Source organism: Equus quagga, chromosome 2 (genome assembly GCF_021613505.1).
Source record: "Equus quagga isolate Etosha38 chromosome 2, UCLA_HA_Equagga_1.0, whole genome shotgun sequence".
NCBI lineage: Eukaryota > Metazoa > Chordata > Mammalia > Perissodactyla > Equidae > Equus > Equus quagga.
Genome location: NC_060268.1, coordinates 126,284,764 through 126,305,181, shown reverse-complemented (window position 1 = coordinate 126,305,181; position 20,418 = coordinate 126,284,764). Strand labels below are relative to the sequence as shown.

Sequence of the window (20,418 nt, the reverse complement as noted above, 5' to 3'; positions counted from 1 at the left end):
CAGTTGGGGATGATGACAACGTTATTGTTGTGCTAGCTTTGTTGTACCTAGATGCTGTTAATGTCTTTTTCACACTGTTGATAGGAATTGATCTTACGTCTTTATTTTGCTGTGATAGCTCTTTATTGGGATTCTTTTTCTCAATCTGATATTCCAATGCCTTTGGGTTTCCACTCAAACTTTTTTTCCTTTTGTACCCAGAGGAGTTTCTTCCTATTTCGCCTTTATCAGAACCTGTCTTCCCAAAGGTTGCTGCGTGCTGACCCAGTGGTCGTACCTTTCTCTGCAGATGTCTTGTGGCAGGAAGGGAAAGCCTCCGGAGCTGTGTACAGTGGGGAAGAGGAGCTCACGGAACTCCTCGTGAAGGTGAGTGTCCAGCCCTCAGTGGGAGTGTGTGTGCTCTGTATTGGTTTATAGGATCTCACTTTTGCCTCCTTACTTTTATAATTAAAAAAAAAATTACTTAAGGAAAGTTTATTTTTAAAATAAAACTAAACAAGTTTAGAAAGTTTTTCTTTATCCAGACACAGGTGAATATGCATAATATTGTCAAAGACATCTTCAGTCTGTAAAAAAGAAAGGTATTATTTACGTCTCCAGGTCTTACAGACACCCTGTGTAGGAGGCAGATTACTAGGGAAGGTAGTTTCATCATTTGAGGTTATTAATGCCAAGACCAATTTTGTCTGATAGCAGGAGACAAGGGTTGGAAATGTGGTCATAATTTCTTTTGCTGCCTGAATCTCAAATCAAATGATCTGAGAATGAGCAGTAGTCTCACTAATAATTCAAATAATTCTCGTTTTTGGTTGACTTTAGAATTGGCTTTAGCTTTTTCCATTTCTAATCAAATTTATTTTTTAAATCCCACTTTGTCATATAAAATTAGTATAGGACCGATGGTCTCTCAGGTCTTTGTGTTTGATTATTATAACTGTGAAGCTGCTCACACCTTACTGAATATTACACACGTTGCTCAGCTATATCTTTGCGTAATTCTGATCTTACACCTATGCTTAAAAGATCTGTTACTGGCTTCCCATTATCTTCAGGATAAAAGGCAAGCTGCTTATGTAACAGAAAATACAAGTCCTGTCATAAGCCAACTCCCACCTATTTTTTCAACCACTCCTTTTAATTTCCCACGTACACACTAACTCCTGCCTTTTCTCTTGACCGAGTATACACCTTGCTCTTACGTTGTTTTCCTTTCCCTCCTTCATTCCACCTGTTCTAAATGATGAATTCGTATTTATCACTCAAGGTTCCATTCAACAGACAGCTCCAGAACACCTAAGATGTCCATTATTCCCTCTTTAAGGCCCCTTACCATCATGTCCATACATCTGATATTGTACTCACAGCAACAGCTCCTTTGTGCCAGACACTCTACTAGTGCTTTGCATGCCTTCTGTTGTTGACGTATCGCTAGAACCCTATCAGATAGATACCATAATTATCCCCTTTAGCATATGAGGAACTGAACCTCAGAGAGGCTATTTGACCCAAGATTACATAGCTAGAAGTGATAAGCAAAGCCTAGATTTCAAACTGGGTTTGTTTGGTGTTTTAGTCTGTGCTTTTAACCACATTTATACTTCTCTTACCACATTGTAAAATAATTTATTTGCACGTCTGTCTCCTCTACTATATTTTGATCTTCTTTAGTTTGGGGAACATATCTTACCATTTTTCCAGTTGGTAGTATTGTTCCTAATACCTAGAAACTTGTTTAGTGTGTGATTCTTTGTCCCATACAGTATGATTGTCTTACTTCCTGTCTGCTTGCATTTCTTTGCAGGCCTATGGCAATTTTGCCTGGAGTAATCCTCTGCATCCAGATATCTTCCCGGGACTGCGGAAGATCGAGGCAGAGATTGTGAGGATAGCTTGTTCCCTGTTCAATGGGGGACCAGATTCCTGTGGATGTGTAAGTGTATGCAAGTGGCATCCAATAATCTTATCTATGGTAGCTTAACATAGAAGATTTTATTCAAGACATTTTATTACACAAGTAATATGTGATTTTTGTAGAAAGAACCAGATTAACAACAGTTCTAAAATATTACTTGTAATTTGTAATCTAGAGTATCAAAATTTTTGTTCTTTTTTAAAGATTGGCACCTGAGCTAACGTCTGTTGCCAATCTTCATTTTTTTTTTCCTTCTTCTCCCCAAAGCCCCCAGTACATAGTTGTACGTTCTAGTTTTAGGTCCTTCAGTTGTGCCATGTGGGACGCCGCCTCAGCATGACCTGATGAGCAGTGCTACGTCTGCGCTCAGGATCCAAACTGGTGAAGCCCTGGGCTGCTGAAGCGGAGTGCTCAAACGTAACCACTTGGCCATGGGGCTGGCCCCTCAACATTTTAATATATGTTCTTCTAGATATTTTTTCTTTTAAATTTTTTACTTTGAAAAGCAAACTTACGTCAAGTTGCTAGAATAGTTTAAAGAATACTCTCGTTAACTAAATAGAAGTATTTTGCTGCGTCTGCTCTCTTTGCTCCTTTCTCTCCCTCCCTCTCTTTCAACCCCCTATACATCCACCTACCTACTCATTTATCTATATAACTTTGTCAAACCATCTTATAGTTTTTTGAATATACTTCTCGTTTTACTTCAGCTGGAAGTTTATTATTTTGATATAAGTTGAATCCCATTTAGTTGATTTAGGAATAAAGGAAGAGGGTATCATTATATTTAAAGAGACATATGAGGATTCCTTGTTTCAGCTATTCTTTCCAGTAGATGTTTGTTAGTTTTCCTAAAGTGTGATTCATAAATTTTTGCCTAGATTTTTTACAACAAACTGATAATGCCTTCTCTAGAAAAAACTAAATCTCAGCTTGTGTGGAATAGTTAGATTTAACCCAGTATGCTGTAATGGTAACCTAGAGGTGCTAATCCTATCAGATACTTTCATATAATCATTATAGTCTGCAAATTTAATTAGTGAAGGGCCCATCCAAAGATAAGAATATTTTATAGTTCCTTTTTGTTTTTTACAGTAAGCAGTATTGTTTTTATTTTGTCTTGGCACCATGAAAAATCAACATGTTCATATATTCAGTAGCTAATAAAACTGGTATTCCTGGCATTCATTTCTCCAAAAACAATCCAAAAGTATTAAAAGTTGAACCAACCATAATCTAGCAATGGATTCCCTTATGCCATTTAGATGGCTGGGGTGACATGGAGGGGAGATGACAGTATACTTAGTGTTCATAGGTGCTCTCCTGTGCTATTAGACTCTTCATGACCTTTTAAGACACCATAGGTTAAACACAAAATGGTTTGGCCTTATCCAGTAAAGTTGAAGATACACGAATCTTTGGACCCTGAAATTCTGCTACTCGGGATATATCCTAGAAAAACTAGTGTATATCAGGATGGATGTGTATTTATAGCAGCCATGTTCATGATAGTTGAAAACTGTTAATTCAAATGTCTGTCAGTAGTAGGGTAGGTAAATTGTAGAATACTATGTATGCTTCAGTCCACTGTAGTTGTTACTCAGGTTGATGCTCAAATTACCCCATTTTTGGCCAGTGGGAGCTTCTTAATTTTGGCTCCTGGGTCATTTTGCATGACTCAAGTAGTCTTTGAAAGTTTCCTTTCTTTCCTTTCTTTTTTTTTTTTCTTGGTAAGGAAGATTGACTCTGAGCGAACAACCATTGCCAGTCTCCGTCTTTTTTGCTTGAGGAAGATTGTCCTTGAGCTAACATCTGTGCCAGTCTTCCTCTATTGTTTGTATGTGGGATGCTGCCACAGCATGGCTTGATGAGCAGTGTATAGGTCTGTGCCCAGGATCCGAACCTGTGAACCCCTGGCCACTGAAGGTGAGCGTGCAAACTTAACTACTATGCCACCGGGCCAGCCATGTCTTTCCTTTTTTTTGACAAATTATTTTTATTTGATGAAATATTCCAGGTTCGCCTTGTACATTTCCTGCTCCAGACCCAGAATTAGCCATTTGTCCAAGGAGTCTTGGTTCATTTATAACTATATAAAATATTTACATGGTTCATAAGTCAAATTTATGGAGTAAGACAGATAAAAAAACTTTACCAGAATAAAATCCAGAGAGACAAGTAGAAAGTACAAGAGAGGTTAGGAGACATGCAGCATAGAGTGAGAAGGGTTAACACACATCTAATTGGTGTTTAAAAGCAGCCAGAAAAAATAGAGACCCTGTAACCTATAACTGTTAGAACATCTGATATTCCCAATAGCAGCAGTGGCTGGAGCCAACACAAAGTTGGGGGTGATGAATGGTAAGCTGTGAATTGATAATCGTTGGAGCTGGGTGATCCATGAGCCTTACCCGTCTGTCCCTGCTGGTTTCACTCATGTTGTCTTGTATCTTTATATTTGTCGGTTTTTTTTTTTTTTTTTTTTTTACTATGAGCCACTCATTTTCCTGGGAACTTAACTGTGAGGCCTAGACTGAGGTTAAGTTCTTCCAGAAAGATTTGTAATTACTTCTGCCAGTTGCTGGGGCATTGCTGGGAAGTGCTACCACACTGGAACCAGTTTAAGTCCAGTTCTCAGCATGTAGTTTTGTACAGCAGAGGTGATGTGAATTCAGACCACAAACTCACAAAAATCTGTCTCCCCATAACTTCTTGGGAGATTTATTTTTCTTTACCTGTGCATCAGGGTTGAGAAAAGCAGTTTTTCCTTCTGTCCTCTTTGGCACCAGTGGGGTTTATTTCCTGTACCCCTGAGAATGTGGGTGTAGTCCCAGTGTTGTCAGCTGTCTCCTGTTAGACCCCTTCCCTTGGGCGGGCCTGGAATTTAGCTGCTGTCCATTTGTCTGAGTGAGAGTTTGAGGTCTCTAGGGGTTGGCAGCAACCCTCGAAGGTAAAGCCGGCTTTGGTACTTACTTATCTTGTAGGATTCTTGATTTTGCTTTGTTTGGGCATTCAGTGTATTCCTTTATGTTAGCTTAGTGGTGGATGTAAAAAAATTTTTAAATGTTTTATCAGGCTTTCTGGTTGTCTCAGGTAGGAGGGTTGCCCAAGGCAAATGTTCTATGTTGCTGGAAACAGAAGTTCCATAATTGTTTTTTTCCACGTGAGAGACCTTTGTATACTTGAAATCCTTTCCCCCGAATCTTCTCTTTCCCACGTATTTCCTAGGACACTCAGCTGTCCTTAGAGAACATGGTTTCACAGATGTCCAGCCATCTCCATCATTCTCCTTTGGTTCTCTCTGACCAGCCAGATGGGCATAGTTCTCCAAGTGTGGAATGACATTGATCTTTCAATCTCTCTCTTTTTTATCTGGGTTCACTAAACTTATCTTAAACCTTTCCTCTAAGTCAGTATTTTTGTTCTCAGCGGTGTTTATTCTGTTCCTGATATATTTATTAATTCTGTATTGATGCTGTTTGGTACTTTGTTTTTTAGGTCTGCAGTCTCATTGTGTTGTTTCAGTGTCCAGTGTTTCAACTCTTGTTTTCTTGGATTCATGTTCTCATGATATTGTCCAGTAGGGGACAACAGTCATGAGGAATTTCCTTCTGTCCTTAGGTTGGTACCTTCTGAGTTGTGCCTTTATTTTGCAAACCACTTTTTTCTTTTTATATGTTTGCATAGTTACCATGCTATTTTCTTTCATCTTGGCTCATGCTTGGGTGATTCTCTAGACATTCTGTTTGTTCTGACGCATGGTGGGTGATTTTCTTGTCTGAGAGTGTTTGATTGAGGGCAGGGCTCAGCTAAAGCTTTGTTCCATCTGTACTAGACTCTCTAGGTGTCTTTTGAGAATTTGTTAAAGGTCATCTACCAGAGTTCACTCTGCCTAGTTGGAAGAAAATAATACCCTTTGGGCTGTGATGATTTCTTTAGCCCATCCTGTATCCCTCAAGTCTTCACTTTAAGAACCAGTCCTGATGTTCTCTCTCTCTGTTTTGCTTGTTTCTGCCTAGTGGCCATGGCTACCACTCACTGATCTGAAGCTAAGGAAAGAAAATAAGGAAGCCCCTTCCACTTGCTTCTCTGAAGATTAGGAGTATTAATGATTATTAATTGATTAGGGGTATTAATGAGAATTCCCAGGATTTTGCTGACTCACCGGACAATCTCCGGGGCTTGGAGGAGGGGTTGGGAGTTGTGTTTTGCTCTCGGTTCTGCTTTAGAAACTTGTTCCTTTTTTTCTTTTCTTTTTTGTTTCTTCAAAGTTTTGCCGGTATTTGAAGTTTATTGCATTAGATTCTCTCTTTTCTTGTTTGGTGGTTGTTATGGCAGATAATTACTGCTTTTTTCCTTCATTCTTACGGTTATTGGGGGAGAAAAAATCTGTAAAGTAGCTTCAGTCTGTCTTAATCCAGAAATCCAACCTGTGGGGGTTTTTTGTATTGCTGCAATTGGACCATGCCTCTCGCATTCTGCTCCTTTCTAGTGGATGTGTCAGGGATCAGGAGGAGGATAAAGTCAAAAATCCCCAGTCCCTTCGAATGCTTAGACTTTTGTAAGAGAACTAATTACCTCTGGGATTATTCAAGTTTCTCTCTTTCTCTTGAGTCTGTCTCTCTCTGTAAATCTCTCCGCCTCTGTCTCTCTTGATGAGCCACTTTCGGTGAAGAAAGTTCAGTTTACAGGTGGGAAACAGGAAGACAGCCAGATGGCTGAGCAGCCTTCAGCCTGTTCGCAGCTAAGGTCTTAAGCTCTTCTTGTTCATTGTTCTTCAACCTTAAACTAGCTTTCCTTTTGTTAACTTCATTTGCCTTAGTTAGAATGGGTGGGAGGTAGCTTCATATACTGAAAGAAATTAGGTTACCACAGAAAACAGTCTTGGCTTGTGCAAATGCCATTGGGTCCAAACAGCATCTAAAAGAAAGTTTTCCAAATAGGTCATGTTCTACCCTTGTTTTCTCACATCCATATCCTATGTAAGAGTGAGTTTTTATAAACGTTGAAAGAAGATGATTAATATAACAAGTAGTCATTGAGGTTTCTATCTTGTTAATTCACAATTAAATTTCTGTTTTTCTTTGGGTACAGAGGATGGAGGGAAATGGGAGAGTAGTAGCATATTTGAACACAGAATTTGGCCATCAGAAATAAAAATTATAAGTAGAATTTAGGCGTTCCTGCTTTTATAGTCAAAAGTACACTGTTGTTTGCCTAACACATAATGATGTTGATTTGATGAGTTAACAGGACTGAAAATAGGACATGTGAAGTGGGTGACTAGGGGGTTTGGAAATATTTTTGCTTAGGTCATTCCTGGGCCTTAGTAAGAGATTGACGCACTGCACACTTGGACTTTGCTCGTCCTTTCCTGTCTTTCTTCACAACTGGTTTGGTTCCACATGTGACATTCTGAGGTTTTCTGCTAGACCACAGGACATGCTGCTGATCTGCAGAGCTGATCTCAACTGTGAGCATTTTGTCTTCTCTAGCATAGAAATGCAGAGAAGGGTCCGATGTCCAAGACAGTGTGTTGTCTTGTGGATGACGGTCACATGTTTCATAAAGACTTCCTGAATCAAAAAATGACTGACTTTGCTCAGCTAATCTGCCATGTAACTCTTGACCACTGGGATTGTCTATCCAATGGTATTTTTGTCCTATATGTGGATGTTATTTTAGGAAATTTCAGTAGTCACTCTCTCATTCCATCTCATAGTAAGCTACACTAAATAGGAAAACTTAGAAAGTTTTACTTCTTATCAGCGGATGCTAATGGATGATATTGGGTGAATCCCTTTAGTCTCTCAGGGGCTCCATTTTCTCACCTGTAAAATGAAAAAGCTATCTAAGATTATGTGAATCTTTGGAGATGATAAATCTAAGAAAATATTCCCCCAGCTTTGCTTTTCTGTTCATTTTGAAATGATTCGTTCTTAGATGTTATCGAAGGATAGCCAGATGGGTATGATGTGCCTGTGTTGGTCATGGTTTACTGAGAGTGACCTTGGGCATTAAGAAATGTTAACGGAAAGTCTGTTGGGCGTCAGCCATGAGGCTGGGTGCTTGGAATGCTGTCATGAACAGATTGGTCCCCACCTGCGTGAGTTTGTAGTCCAGTGAGGAAAAGAGGATAGATGAAACTACCCCCGAGTGTGTTTGTTTCATCTCTGGTAAGGAAGTTCGCCTGTATCAGAGGGGCCAGGCCTAGCTGCAGGAGTTTTGTTTTATTTAAAACAGGAGCTTTTTTTTGATTTCAGATAAGTAAGATGAACTTCTGTCTAAGTAGAGGCTTCTACTTTTCTTTGTCTTTCAAGCTTGTCAAAACCACAAGTTCACTTTGGAATGTATGACTGTCTCTTGGTCTTGTAACGTATTGCATAGCTTACTAGAATTATAGCTTTATAATTTCACATTCTTCAGTGGGTATTGAAAATTTATAGCAAAGTCAGTAGCCCTGATGGTTTTGAGTTGTGTAAAATGCTCTGTCCTACCTGCAAGTGGACGAATTGCGGAAAGGGAAGTGGAGGCTGCACAGGTGGGTCTGGGCGGATGTCTGTTTGTGCATACAGTGTGGAGCCTCTGCCCATTCTTAGTAGTTTTTACTCTGTTTCTGAACCAAAATTGGGCTTAGCAACAAAGCCAGACTCTCCTTCTGGAAGACGTGGCAGTGTCTGCTCCGCAGCATCCAAGACCTGATCTGTTCCTCCGTCAGACAGTGACAAGATCAAGATAGGAAGTGCGTGCCCACAGCTCTAACTCCCCTCCATAGATAGCATCTCTTCTTTGTTACAGGTGACCTCTGGGGGCACAGAAAGCATATTGATGGCCTGCAAAGCCTATCGGGACCTGGCCTTCGAGAATGGGATCAAAACTCCAGAAATGTATGTATGTGTGGCTGTCCTTTTCCCCTTTTAGATTTGTCTCGTTGGAGTACTGCTCTGTGAAATGGCCTGACAGTCTGTTTTCCGCTTCTTCTCTTCCTCTGGCAGTTCCGGTCCTCTTTCCTCCTGTTCTATGCCCTGGACGCTTATCTCTTGACATTCAGCAAAATCCTGAGTGGGTCAGCCAGTTAACTTTAAAGATCGTTCCCTTTGCCAGCCCCCAGGTTTATACCCGGTGTATACTGTAAGCAGAGTGAGATTCTTTTTCTACAAGTGACAGTTATAGGACTACGTCTTTAAAATCCTGTGGTATTTATTATAAATTTTCTGGAGCCTAAGGAAAGCTCTCTGCTTGTCTTAGTTCAGTGAAAGTTAAAATATGAATATGCTGCCTCAGGGTGCTCCCTAAAGAAGCCTGAGGGCTGTTTTCTGGGGGGAAACATTTGAAAACTCTTTTGGAGATTTACCCATATTGCCATCCCATGGACCTAATTTTGGTATCTAGTTGCATTTTTTTGTCTTGACCCTTTCCTCGTACAGTGTGTTTATACCACATCTCTTGGGTTAATGTTTTTCCTACAAGTGTCAGTGACTAAGGGTTTTGCCACACATGATCTCATGCTGTGATTCATACTTAGCCTAAGAGAATAAATTAGGCCACCATCTTGCTTCGTGCGTCAATCTGCAGTGCTCTGTGCTTACTCGGTAATAGCGATTCTTCTCCCTTAAAGGGAACAGATCAGTTGTAAAATGAGTGCAGTAACTGAGAGAAGTCTGAAAGCAAGTACTCTTTTACTGTGAGAAGTTTCCTTTTTCGATACTATTTAAAGTGCTGCTTCCAAGTATGTAGGAAAAATAGGGATTTTAGTTTCTCATAGGATCATGGTCTTTCAGAGATGGAGGGGACCACTGATCTGATGCTTGACTGCTGCTCTGACGTCCCTGCCGAGCAGTCTTACATTTTCTGCTAGAACATGTGTCACATCAGAAGCTTGCTTCCCGTCGAGGTATGGTCTTCAGGTAGCCGGCCACAGAAGGCTCTGCCTTGTGTGGATCTGATCCGTATTCCCTGCCCCGCATCCTTCATCTGCCAGCCGTAATTTATGCTGTGGATCCCCTGATGTGGGATTACTTTCGCGTTCTTCCTGTTGCCAAAATGATTTCCTAAATAGTAGGGAGAAAATTTCTATAGAAAATCAGTTGACTACTTCTTGTTTCTGCTTAAACAGAAAATTAAAATAATATAAGCACTTTTAAAAATCTGAGGAAAAATAATCAGAGGTTCACTCCTGGTAATTTAGATTAGCTGCTAGCTCTGCTTTCTCTGGAACCCTATTTTGATCTGAATTTCGTTATTCTCTTCTTCCCTGTCATTTAGCGTGGCCCCCCAAAGTGCCCATGCTGCATTTGACAAAGCAGCCAATTATTTTGGGATGAAGATTATTCGGGTTCCGCTGAACAAAATGATGGAGGTGGATGTTCGGGTGAGTTCCTCGGAAGGGCTCTTGTCTGCCTTGGGCTGTGAGAAGCAGGAAGTTTACCTGATTGACTAGCTTTTCCGTGTCACACACTGATGGGCTCAAAATGCCTTTGATTGTAGCAGCCTGAGTTGTGAAAACTGCTGTTGGCAGGGGTGGTGGATTGTAGCTGCAGTCTCTTCATAGACTCAAGAGTTCTCATAGGAGGGTGAGCTGGTTGCTAACTTGAGACTTTAAAGGGCTTTGCTTCAGCACCATCACTTGCTCTTCTTGGTTTGTAAAATTATCATTAAGACTCACTCTGATTTTGATTGGCTTGATGAGTACTGTTGCCGTTAAAATAGTAATTATGTTTTTCAGAAGTAAACTATCTAATTTACTAGCACTAGCATTATTTCCACTTCCCATCTTTATTGAGGTGTTAACTGATAATTAATTAACAAATAAAAAATCGTATGTAGTTAAGGTGTACAACTTGATGTTTTGATATACATATACATTGTGAAATAATCACCACAATCAAGTTGTTTAACATATCCATCGCCACACATAGTTACTATTTTCTTTCTTCTTTTTTCACGGTTAGACTACTTAAGATACCTTCTAGATCTCTACACAGATTTCAAGTATACAGTGCAGTATGGTTAAGTATAGTCACATGGCCATACGTTACATCTCCAGAACTTACTCACGTTGCATAACTGAAACTTCGTACCCTTTGACCAACGTTTCCCCATTTCCTTCATCCTCCAGCCCCTGGCAACCACCCGTTTACCCTTTGCTTCTGTTTTAAATTCCACATATAAGTGAGATCATATGGTATTTGTCTTTCTGTTCCTGGCTTATTTAACGTAGCATAATGTCCTCTACGTTCATGCATGTTGCTGCAAATGGCAGGCTTTCTTTTTTAAGGCTGAATAATATCCCTCTAGTAATTATTTTTATACCTTGCATTTGTGTAGGACTTTCCAGTTTTCAGAGTGCTGTCAGAATCACATTTGAGCCTCATGACAGCCCAGGGAGGTTGTAGAAGTTATTAGTGTTCTTGCAGTTCACTGATGAGGACACAGACTGGGTGAGGTGAAGTAGTTTCCTCCAGGTGCCACTGCTAGTAAGAGGGGCTGGGCCGCACATGTGGCTCTTTTGCCTTTTAGCCCAGTATTCTTTTTACCCTCACAGTGATTTTGTTCTTTTTATATTGTGCTCTCGGACTGTTTTCCCCACATGGACCCATCTGGCCTTGTTTGTGTTCTGCCCCTGTGGTGGGGAGGCGGTCTTCTCCTGGGTTGGAGAGGTGAAGGAGGGTGCACAGTGGACTGAAACTCAAATAGTAGCCTAGGTTGCTCTTGGCAGCAGAAGAGAAGAGCAATTGTGACGTGGCTTCTCATTTTCCTCTAAACTTTGAACCCCTAGGCAATGAGAAGAGCCATCTCCAAGAACACTGCCATGCTCGTCTGCTCTACCCCCCAGTTTCCTCATGGCATCATAGATCCTGTCCCTGAAGTGGCCAAGGTACGGAGAGGAATGGGCTGCTGGGCAGTCAGCTGAGGTTCTGCAGTAGAATCTAATGGTGCAGTACTTGGCAGCTAAAGCCATTCTGAGTTTAGACTTCAGCACATCAGCCCTGTAGGAAGCCCTGCAGCTCTGTTTGGAGCCTCTGAAAGTTACCAGCTTCTCTATGGGGGAGGGGTAACACAAGGAAGAAGCTTTGTTTAAATTGGATACTCTGACAGAGTCCTGACTTTTCATTCAGATCAGAAAATAATCTGCGTTTAGAGGCAGGCATACCAGAGGGTGGTCTTCAGCGTGCTGCCCCATCGCACCTCGCTTCCCTGCCTGCGGTTGTTAAAGCAGGACCTTCCCCTCCAGAGGCAGCCTGAGTCTGAGTGCTGTGCCTGGCCTGCCTGCGTTTGCAGAGAGTTTGACGCCCTTGCATATTTAAATATAAAATAGCATATTTCAGAGAAATTATTTTGAATGCTAAATACATTTGAAAGATGAGCAGTATTAGGAGTGTCAAAAATAGCCAGTTTTTTAAACATGGAAGAGAGAGTATGTAATGGCCTGTGGTTCTAGCCCACCTCTCCACCCACGTCTTGCAAAGTCTTTATTAGACGCGATAAATGAAATTCTCTCATGGTCTTTGTTTTTTTGGAACTAGCTGGCTGTCAAATACAAAATACCTCTTCATGTAGACGCTTGTCTGGGGGGCTTCCTCATCGTCTTTATGGAGAAAGCAGGATACCCACTGGAGCAACCATTTGATTTCCGGGTGAAAGGTGTGACCAGCATTTCAGCTGATACCCATAAGGTGAGTGAGGGAAGAGATCAGATGTTATCAGAGTAGACAATTGATTATTTTGACTATTATCAACAAAATAAATTGGTTAAAGCATGAGCCCCCCCCCCCCAAAAATATAAAATTAAATCTGACTCTGCTCTCACCAGGACATCTGATTCAGTTGACAAAGTGTAGTGATGGAGGAGACAAGCACTAGTGAAAAGAGACCTGCTATCTGCGTGTCACATGGCTAAGAGAATTTCTGTATCCACTGACTGTGCAACTGGGATGTGCTAGTGTAGTGGCCCTTATATAAAAATTCCCTGAATCCTCGAGGTTGTGCGGGCTGGAGGGCGGAGGTGGGGTTGATGTTGGAATTCCTGAGCGGAGGTGTGCTAATGCTGCAGTTCCCACACTGCTGTGCTCCGCACTGAGTGACAGGACTGTGTTGACCGACGAGTCCTTGGAAAAAAAGAACTTGCGTGCTCAGGAATGTTCAGCTTGTAATGTTTGAAAAGTCCATGCCTGCCACCCCTGGTGGACTGAGACAAAATCTAGATCAGTCAGGAACTCTTTTAAACTGTATCCAGATGTGGAAGAAGTAGCAGCCTCGGGAATGTATGCCTTGTTTTGATTGCAGTTTCCGAGCTTATTTTAGAGTGTAGTAAAGACCTGTTTTTCACACTCTAAATCATCAGCATGAGATCTTCAGTCGGGGTATGACTTCATTTTGCCACGGCACCCAGACAGCTCCTGTGCCCTCTTCTCACTACCCATCCTCACGTGGGTCAGGGAGTGAGATCAGTTCCCTGTTACTTCAGTGCGAGTTAAGTAGGATGGCCTGTTTGCTATAAGGAAACCAAGTACCTAGTTTATTTCAGAGTTAGGTTAAGTAGCTTCTAGATCCTGAGCACCATAGTGTTCTTAAAAAGGAAGTGGAATACTAAGCAAAAAAGATGAGAAGGGAGTCAAAGCATGATTTTAGTTGCTCCAGGTGACTTGAATTTCATCCTTTCCTGGCTTCCAGTGGAAGTGGAAATTTATCTTTGCTTCCATCCTGACATACCACCCTGGCGTAATGTTTTAAATAAGGAAAAGCACATGCTGAGCGAGAGAGAAAGTAAAGGCATTAGCTGGACAAGACATTCTTCTTCCTAGGCCTCAGATTCCTCATCCCTAAAATAGAGATTTAAACTCCATCCTTTCAGTTCCCTCTGCCCTTTAACAATCTACCTTTGAATTCTTGGTGTGAGTGGGAAACAAACTGACACACGAGGAAGTGTGCATGATACGCGTTCTGGGACAGGCCTCTGTCTGAAACGGTACCCTCACCTGTCTGCTTCTCCCCCTCAGTATGGCTACGCCCCCAAAGGCTCTTCAGTGGTGTTGTACAGTGACAAGAAGTATAGGAGCTACCAGTTCTTCGTTGACACGGATTGGCAGGGTGGCATCTACGCTTCCCCGACCATGGCAGGCTCACGGCCTGGTGGCATCAGTGCAGCCTGTTGGGCCGCCTTGATGCACTTCGGTGAGAGCGGCTATGTCGAAGCTACCAAACAGATCATCAAAACTGCTCGCTTCCTCAAGTCAGAGTATGTGTGGAAGATGTGGTTCTGCCTTGTCTCTTGCTTTGTCTGCTAGTAGAGTAGGCTCAAGGCATCTGCCTGGCCAAGCACCCATAGCACAGCCCATTTGCCGTCCACTGAGAGACCAAGGATTTAGGACAGCAGCTTAGGAGTGTGTTGCTGGCCTGGGAGGATGAGCTCCCTTGCTCCACTGTGACTTGGAGGGTCAGGTCATCTCTGAGGGTGTCTTTAATAATTGGCAGCTCTTACCAAGTGCTAATGTCTAGTGTAATGGTTAAGGCAGTGGTTCTCAATAGAGCCTGCATCCTAATCACCTGCAGGCCGTGTTAAAATGCACATTGCTGGGCCCCACTCCTGGAAAGCTGATTCAGTGGGTCGAGTTTGAGGATTTGCATTTCCAGGAAGTTCCCAGTAGATACTGATGCTGCTGGTCTGGGAATCACACTTGGAGAGTCACTGGAATGAGAAAAGAATTAGAGATGGGACAGAATGAGTAGGGGAGCGGGGGTGATGAAATCTGGGGCTAAGGCTGGAATTGGCTGCATGCTTCATTTTACATATCCGTTTGTGTATTCCCTGCCTGTGTCTCTGCATGTCACTGGGATTGGGGATGCTTTTTCAGGATCTTGAGGGTGAAGGAAAGTGGCCAGTAGGCATGTCTCATTTGAAAAAGGCCTGCGTATGGTTCTGATAGACCCATCTGTTGAGAAGTGCTGGACCATTTCTTGCTGTAGGGATTACATAGTGACATTTTAAACTGTAGAGATGGAGGGATTATCTTTCCAAGATTTTTTTTAAAGTACATCTTTTATGCCTCAGAGGCCCCTGGGGGATTAAAGAGATGATGACCAGAGGAATATATGTGGCTGAATTTCCTTTTTGTTCCTTTGTTTGTTTGTTTTAAGACTGGAAAAAATCAAAGGCATCTTTGTTTTTGGGAATCCTCAATTGTCAGTCATTGCTCTGGGCTCCCGTGATTTTGACATCTACCGACTATTTAACCTGATGACTGCTAAGGGGTGGAACTTGAACCAGTTGCAGTTCCCACCCAGGTAAGCTTGAAGAAGCCTCTTTTGCTTTCTTTACATCATGACTTGAAGAACTTGGGAGGCAAGGAGACCTGAAATACAGAGATTGACTGCTAGAGCCCAGCACATTAGTGGCAACTGTGGTATCTACAGGATTTCTGTCTTGCCACCTGGCGTTATTCAGTGTCAAGAATGAGACCATTAGTTTTTTTTTTTTTAATTTTTTTTTTTTTTTTTTAAGATTTTATTTTTTTCCTTTTTCTCCCCAAAGCCCCCTGGTACATAGTTGTATATTCTTCGTTGTGGGTCCTTCTAGTTGTGGTATGTGGGACGCTGCCTCAGCGTGGTTTGGTGAGCAGTGCCATGTCCGCGCCCAGGATTCGAACCAACGAAACACTGGGCCGCCTGCAGCGGAGCGCGTGAACTTAACCACTCGGCCACGGGGCCAGCCCCGAGACCATTAGTTTTAAACTCTGGCAAAATAAGATGGCAGCCTCTTGAGACCAGTGGTTGGTAATGAGATCCCCCACTCCACTCTCTTTCTAGGCTCCATACTCGCTGATCCGTCTTGTACACAGCCATCAGATTGCTCTTATAAACTGACTTGGTACCTGAGTAATAGTCAACTTAGAACCTTCCAGAGGGCCTTTAAGCATTCAGGGCCACGACTGTCTTCTTTAACATGCTTTTCTAACCTAATCTTCCATGATGCCTTTAAATACACACTCCACTCCAGTGGACTAGGTCTCCCCATGTCCTTCATGTACCCATGATCCTTTCACATGTTGGTGCCATTGCCAGCCCCCGCTGGACTCTTCTCTTTCCTCTTCACAATCCCTCTGTCTCCCTCCAGGGAGAGTTACAGTTTCTTCTTTGCCCTGAAGTCCTTCAGGACCCCAGCCTTACGGCCCTGTCCCCGTGAGGGTTTATCATCTAAGAGAAAAGCATCCCATTGGTGGTTGAAGGAACAGCTGTTGACAGTTTTGGAGGGAGGGGTGGGCCAGAACAGCCAGCTGTATTCATTCTATCCAGATGGTTCTTGATCACGCTGAGAAGCCCTCCTGCTGGCCCATACTTGACAACACATGTATTTGAGAGCCCTGGGTCCCAGGACTGGGAACAACTTGGATGCCTATACTTTTCACAAATAACATGAAGAAGCAACCAATAAATTCCTGTATTTGGGGCTGCTTTATTTTATGACTGTTTTTTCCGTTTTCCAAAGTTCATCTCTCTCTGTCTCTTTTCTTCTCCCGTAGTATTCATTTCTGCATCACGTTAGTACACACCCGGAAGCGAGTAGCCATACAGTTCCTAAAGGACATCCGGGAATCTGTCACTCAAATCATGAAGAATCCTAAAGCAAAGACCACAGGAATGGTAGGGACACTTTGGGTTTTTTCTTCCTGTGGAAGTTTAGGTATTGGTGGGGATTTGAAAGAATCATATGACCTCGAATCTGTTCCTGCCTCTGCCCTGTATCCACAAACCTCTTTCCTTATTTAATTGGAGCTGATGGTCTCTGCTTCACCCAGTCCTAGGGTTTTTTAGTCTCAAATGAGATATACTATATATAAAGCACCTTGTAAATTTGAAAGTGCTGTACAAAGGCAGATGGTGGTGGTGGTATCCATTTGAAAGGAAAAGTTTGACACAGGAAAGGCAATAAACCTGTTTTCTCTTGAATTTTCTATAGCAAAATCCATAGGATAGTTCCTTTGGGAAGAAAGGCAGACTGGCAAGTACCCATGAGAAATTTACTGTGCCAGCTGTCTCCTGATAGAGTTGTGCCTGGATGGGCGTGGAGGGGAGAGGAGAGCACCTGGGGGACAGGGAGCAGGAGGGCATAAGCATAGCTTCGTTTTTGTTCCCGTACCCCTCATCTCTAATTACATGCTTTGACTGGATTTGTAGGGTGCGATCTACGGCATGGCCCAGACAACCGTTGACAGGAACCTGGTGGCAGAATTGTCCTCGGTCTTCTTGGACAGCCTTTTCAGCACAGATACTGTAACTCAAGGCAGCCAGATGAATGGTTCTCCAAAACCCCGCTGAACCTGACCCCTTTCTGCCCCTGAGGGACTTGTGGCCTCCAGACGATTCTCTGGGTGTGGAACAGGCCACGTACAGTTTCACCATCTGGTCTCGCTCAATAGAGCACAGCAAGACAGACCACGAGACAGCTTGATCCTCAGGATTCTTGTTCCTCCCTTGATAAAGGGATAAATAATTCCATTATGTAATTATTTTGCCCTTGTTCTAAATGTTACCCTAGCAGTTGTTTTAACCATTTCCTTCTCTAACCTCTCTGGCTTTCAGCTTCACTTGATCCTTGTGGGGCAGCTCTGACCTGACCTGACTCCTTAGGGAAGCCGAGTTCAGTTGATGAGATAGAAAAAGGCTTTCTCGGGGATCTCAGGCGGATGGGTTGGATAGGAAGCTTTGAGCGGACCGCTGTCTCCCAGGTGGGTCTTGGGTATGCTTTAAGCATGAGTAGTTTAGTTGTCTCTCTTAGAGTCACTTTTATTGCAACTTATTTTATTTTTCTAGGACACAGATTGACCAGGCTGTTGTGCCTACCATTCAGGATTGGAGTGGTCAAGCTTATCTGCTCAGTCTACAAGGCAGGGTTTGGAGTGGTCCATTGGTCCTGTTGTGCAATTGCAGTCCCCATTTGATACTTGATTGCCACCATCTTTTGAGATTCTTGTTTGAAGTTATGCTCCCATTAGTTTGTTCTTGTTTCCATGGACTGGGAAGAGAATGTGGTTTCTAGAGAATCTAGGACTTTCTGGCCCTGGTGCTGCCTCTCTGAATTGGCAGTGTTTAGAACCCACCTGAACTCTCTCCTGGGCTGGTGATGAAACCAGACCCTTTTCCAACCTTGTCTGAGTATCAGAGTAGGATGAGCACCCAAACTCAAATGAGTGTCACCAAAGTTCATGGTGGTCCTCCCCTCCCCTATTGCTTTAAGCCACCTTGTATGAGAATGTGTTCGCCTGAAGGAACAGCTCAGAGCACCTTCACAAGTTGCCTTGACTTACACCCTCCTCGCACCCACCTAGGGTGAGAGAGCCCCAAGGCAAGGAAAGTTTTCTCTCCCCATAGTATGTTCTTCCTGCCTCTTCCTCCTTTAGTCTGCTCCCAAAGGTACTATGGCAGCTTAGCCTCTGGTACTGACTGCTTCTCAGCCCTGTCTAGGACGAGAGAAACTTTTTGGAGTAGGCGAACACGATAGCAAGTGTCAGTTGTGGTCTAGGGCCCGAGATCCCTTCGTAAGACTAGTTGCTCAGGGTGGTACAGGGACAGGACCAAACCCTGCACCCACTTCCTACCCTCCTCTTCCCTGCATGGGCCCTGATCTAGGTTGAGCCACTGCCCTACTCTGCTGAAGACATACTGTGTGCCTTTTCCTCAGCAGTGAGCAGCACTGGGCTATTCCTGACCTAGGCCCTAGGGGAAACGGATCAGTCTTTGAGGGTTTTATTTGGGTAGGGGAGTACGTAGGTAAGTCAGGAGAAACTTTCTTCTGTTCCATTACCCTTCTCAGGGACTCCTGAACATTCAGCCTCTTCAGGCTGGTAGCCTCTCGCCTCCCTCCCTGAGAATGCTGGCTGGGAGAGCCAGAATGACCAGACTTTCCCCAAGCTCCTTAGCACGTTTGTCTGAAGTGTTCTTAGCACCGTACTTCCTACACAACAGCTCTGACTGGCTGGTCATCTCATTGCAGGGCTGGGCTGTGTGTGTGCGTGTGTGTGTGTGTGTGTGTGTGTGTGTGAGAGAGAGAGAAGGAGGGGGAGAGACGAGGATATGGGAGTCATTCCCTCCAGTTGCTGAACTGGTCGGCACCCCCAGAGAGAGGACCTGTGGTGGGAGCTGTGTGTGAATTGTCTTGGGTCTCTAGTGCATTCATTATGTTGGAGGAAGTCCAAGGACCCAGAACCACCCAGCAGGCACCACTGTGGTTTGTCAGCTGCTAAAATGGAGAAGCACGTGCCCTACAGAGTGTGCTGCTGCTTCCAGTGTCTCTCTAGGACCTTCTCCTGTGCTGTGGCAACACTGCTGCTGGGGGGCAGTGGTGTTTTTCAAAGGGACCTACTGTAGCCATTTGAATTTCTGATCATAAGCCTGAGTTTGACTAACAGTTGTGGACTTTCCATTCTGTGTATCTACGTGTAGTAACACCTAGTCTGGTGGGGGGGGGCGGGATGTCTTAATGATACCATGTAGCAGATGTCACACTGGCCTCTGCAAAACTCTGCCGTCTTGTTTCTGCACTAGAAGTAAGTAGTCCTGTGAATACACTGCCATGTCACTCTTAACATTACCAATTTTATATTTGGAAGATGGTACTTGCCTCTTTTAAATCTTTCGTCTTTAACCTCCCCCTTCCCATCTCAAAGCTCCCTTCCTAATTGCAGCAATAATTTCTTAAAAAGCAATTAAGTAATTAAATGTCCCAAATCTTAATCACTGTGGGTTGCATTCATTTGTTTATTGCGGCACAAAGGAGATCCCAGATGGGGTGGTGGCAGCTGGAGAACTGCCTGCTGGTGAGACATCGCCCCCTTGTGGTGAAATGTTCTGTGACCACTGATATTGGGGCCAGCGGGCAGAGATGATGAGCGGCAATCCCGCTCAATTCCGAGCACTTTCATAGGTAGCTCCACTGAAGGGGTGGTCATACCTGTTTTAAAGTGGTTTGGAACTCAGGTCTTTAGTTCCCCAGGGCCAGGGCCCTGCCTTAAGTGTTGTGTCATCATCATCCACTTCTTACACCTTAATGACGCCTTAAGCTCTGCGGTGGTCTCAGCCACCTGGGCAGTGTGGCTCTGTCTAACCAGAGGACACTGACTTCAAGCCCTGCCTTTGGTTTGGGGGCTAATGGAACCCCTCAGATGATCTTTGCACATGTCACCACTCGGCATTTTGTTGCTTTATGAATAACAAATGAGAAGTCTTTCCAAAGGGTCACTCAGGTTCTGAAGACTGTTATTCAGATAACCCAGCTTTGCATTCTGGCTTTCAGCCCTTTCAGACTTTGCCAGAATCAAGCGAAGGAATGCCACCTTTGCTATAGTTTCTGCCAAATGACTCGGCTCCTGAGCACCTACTTGCTTTGAGGTAAACCCTGGAGAAAGAGGGGCCAGATATGCTTGGTTAGGAGGCCTGTCCTGTCCAAGAAGTGGGGTCCAGATGCTTGTACATGCTCCTCACGGCTGGGAGCCCCTTTGCCTTCTCTGGAT

The 20,418-nt window shown here is 43.4% G+C and overlaps 1 protein-coding gene across 7 annotated transcripts in view; it reads left to right on the top strand.

Annotated features, from left to right (window-relative positions):
- The window catches only part of SGPL1 (sphingosine-1-phosphate lyase 1), a 52,227-nt gene extending 34,561 nt beyond the window's left edge, over nt 1-17,666 (top strand). For all 7 annotated transcript variants that reach the window (XM_046653168.1, XM_046653167.1, XM_046653166.1 and 4 more), the window contains 10 exons: nt 290-366; nt 1,802-1,930; nt 8,711-8,799; nt 10,178-10,283; nt 11,691-11,789; nt 12,439-12,588; nt 13,912-14,150; nt 15,050-15,196; nt 16,432-16,552; nt 17,087-17,666. In XM_046653168.1, the coding sequence (XP_046509124.1) occupies nt 290-366; nt 1,802-1,930; nt 8,711-8,799; nt 10,178-10,283; nt 11,691-11,789; nt 12,439-12,588; nt 13,912-14,150; nt 15,050-15,196; nt 16,432-16,552; nt 17,087-17,227 (1,298 nt within the window). In that variant the 3' untranslated portion in view covers nt 17,228-17,666. The remainder of the gene's footprint in view (nt 1-289; nt 367-1,801; nt 1,931-8,710; nt 8,800-10,177; nt 10,284-11,690; nt 11,790-12,438; nt 12,589-13,911; nt 14,151-15,049; nt 15,197-16,431; nt 16,553-17,086) is intronic.
- The last annotated feature ends 2,752 nt before the right edge of the window (nt 17,667-20,418 follow it).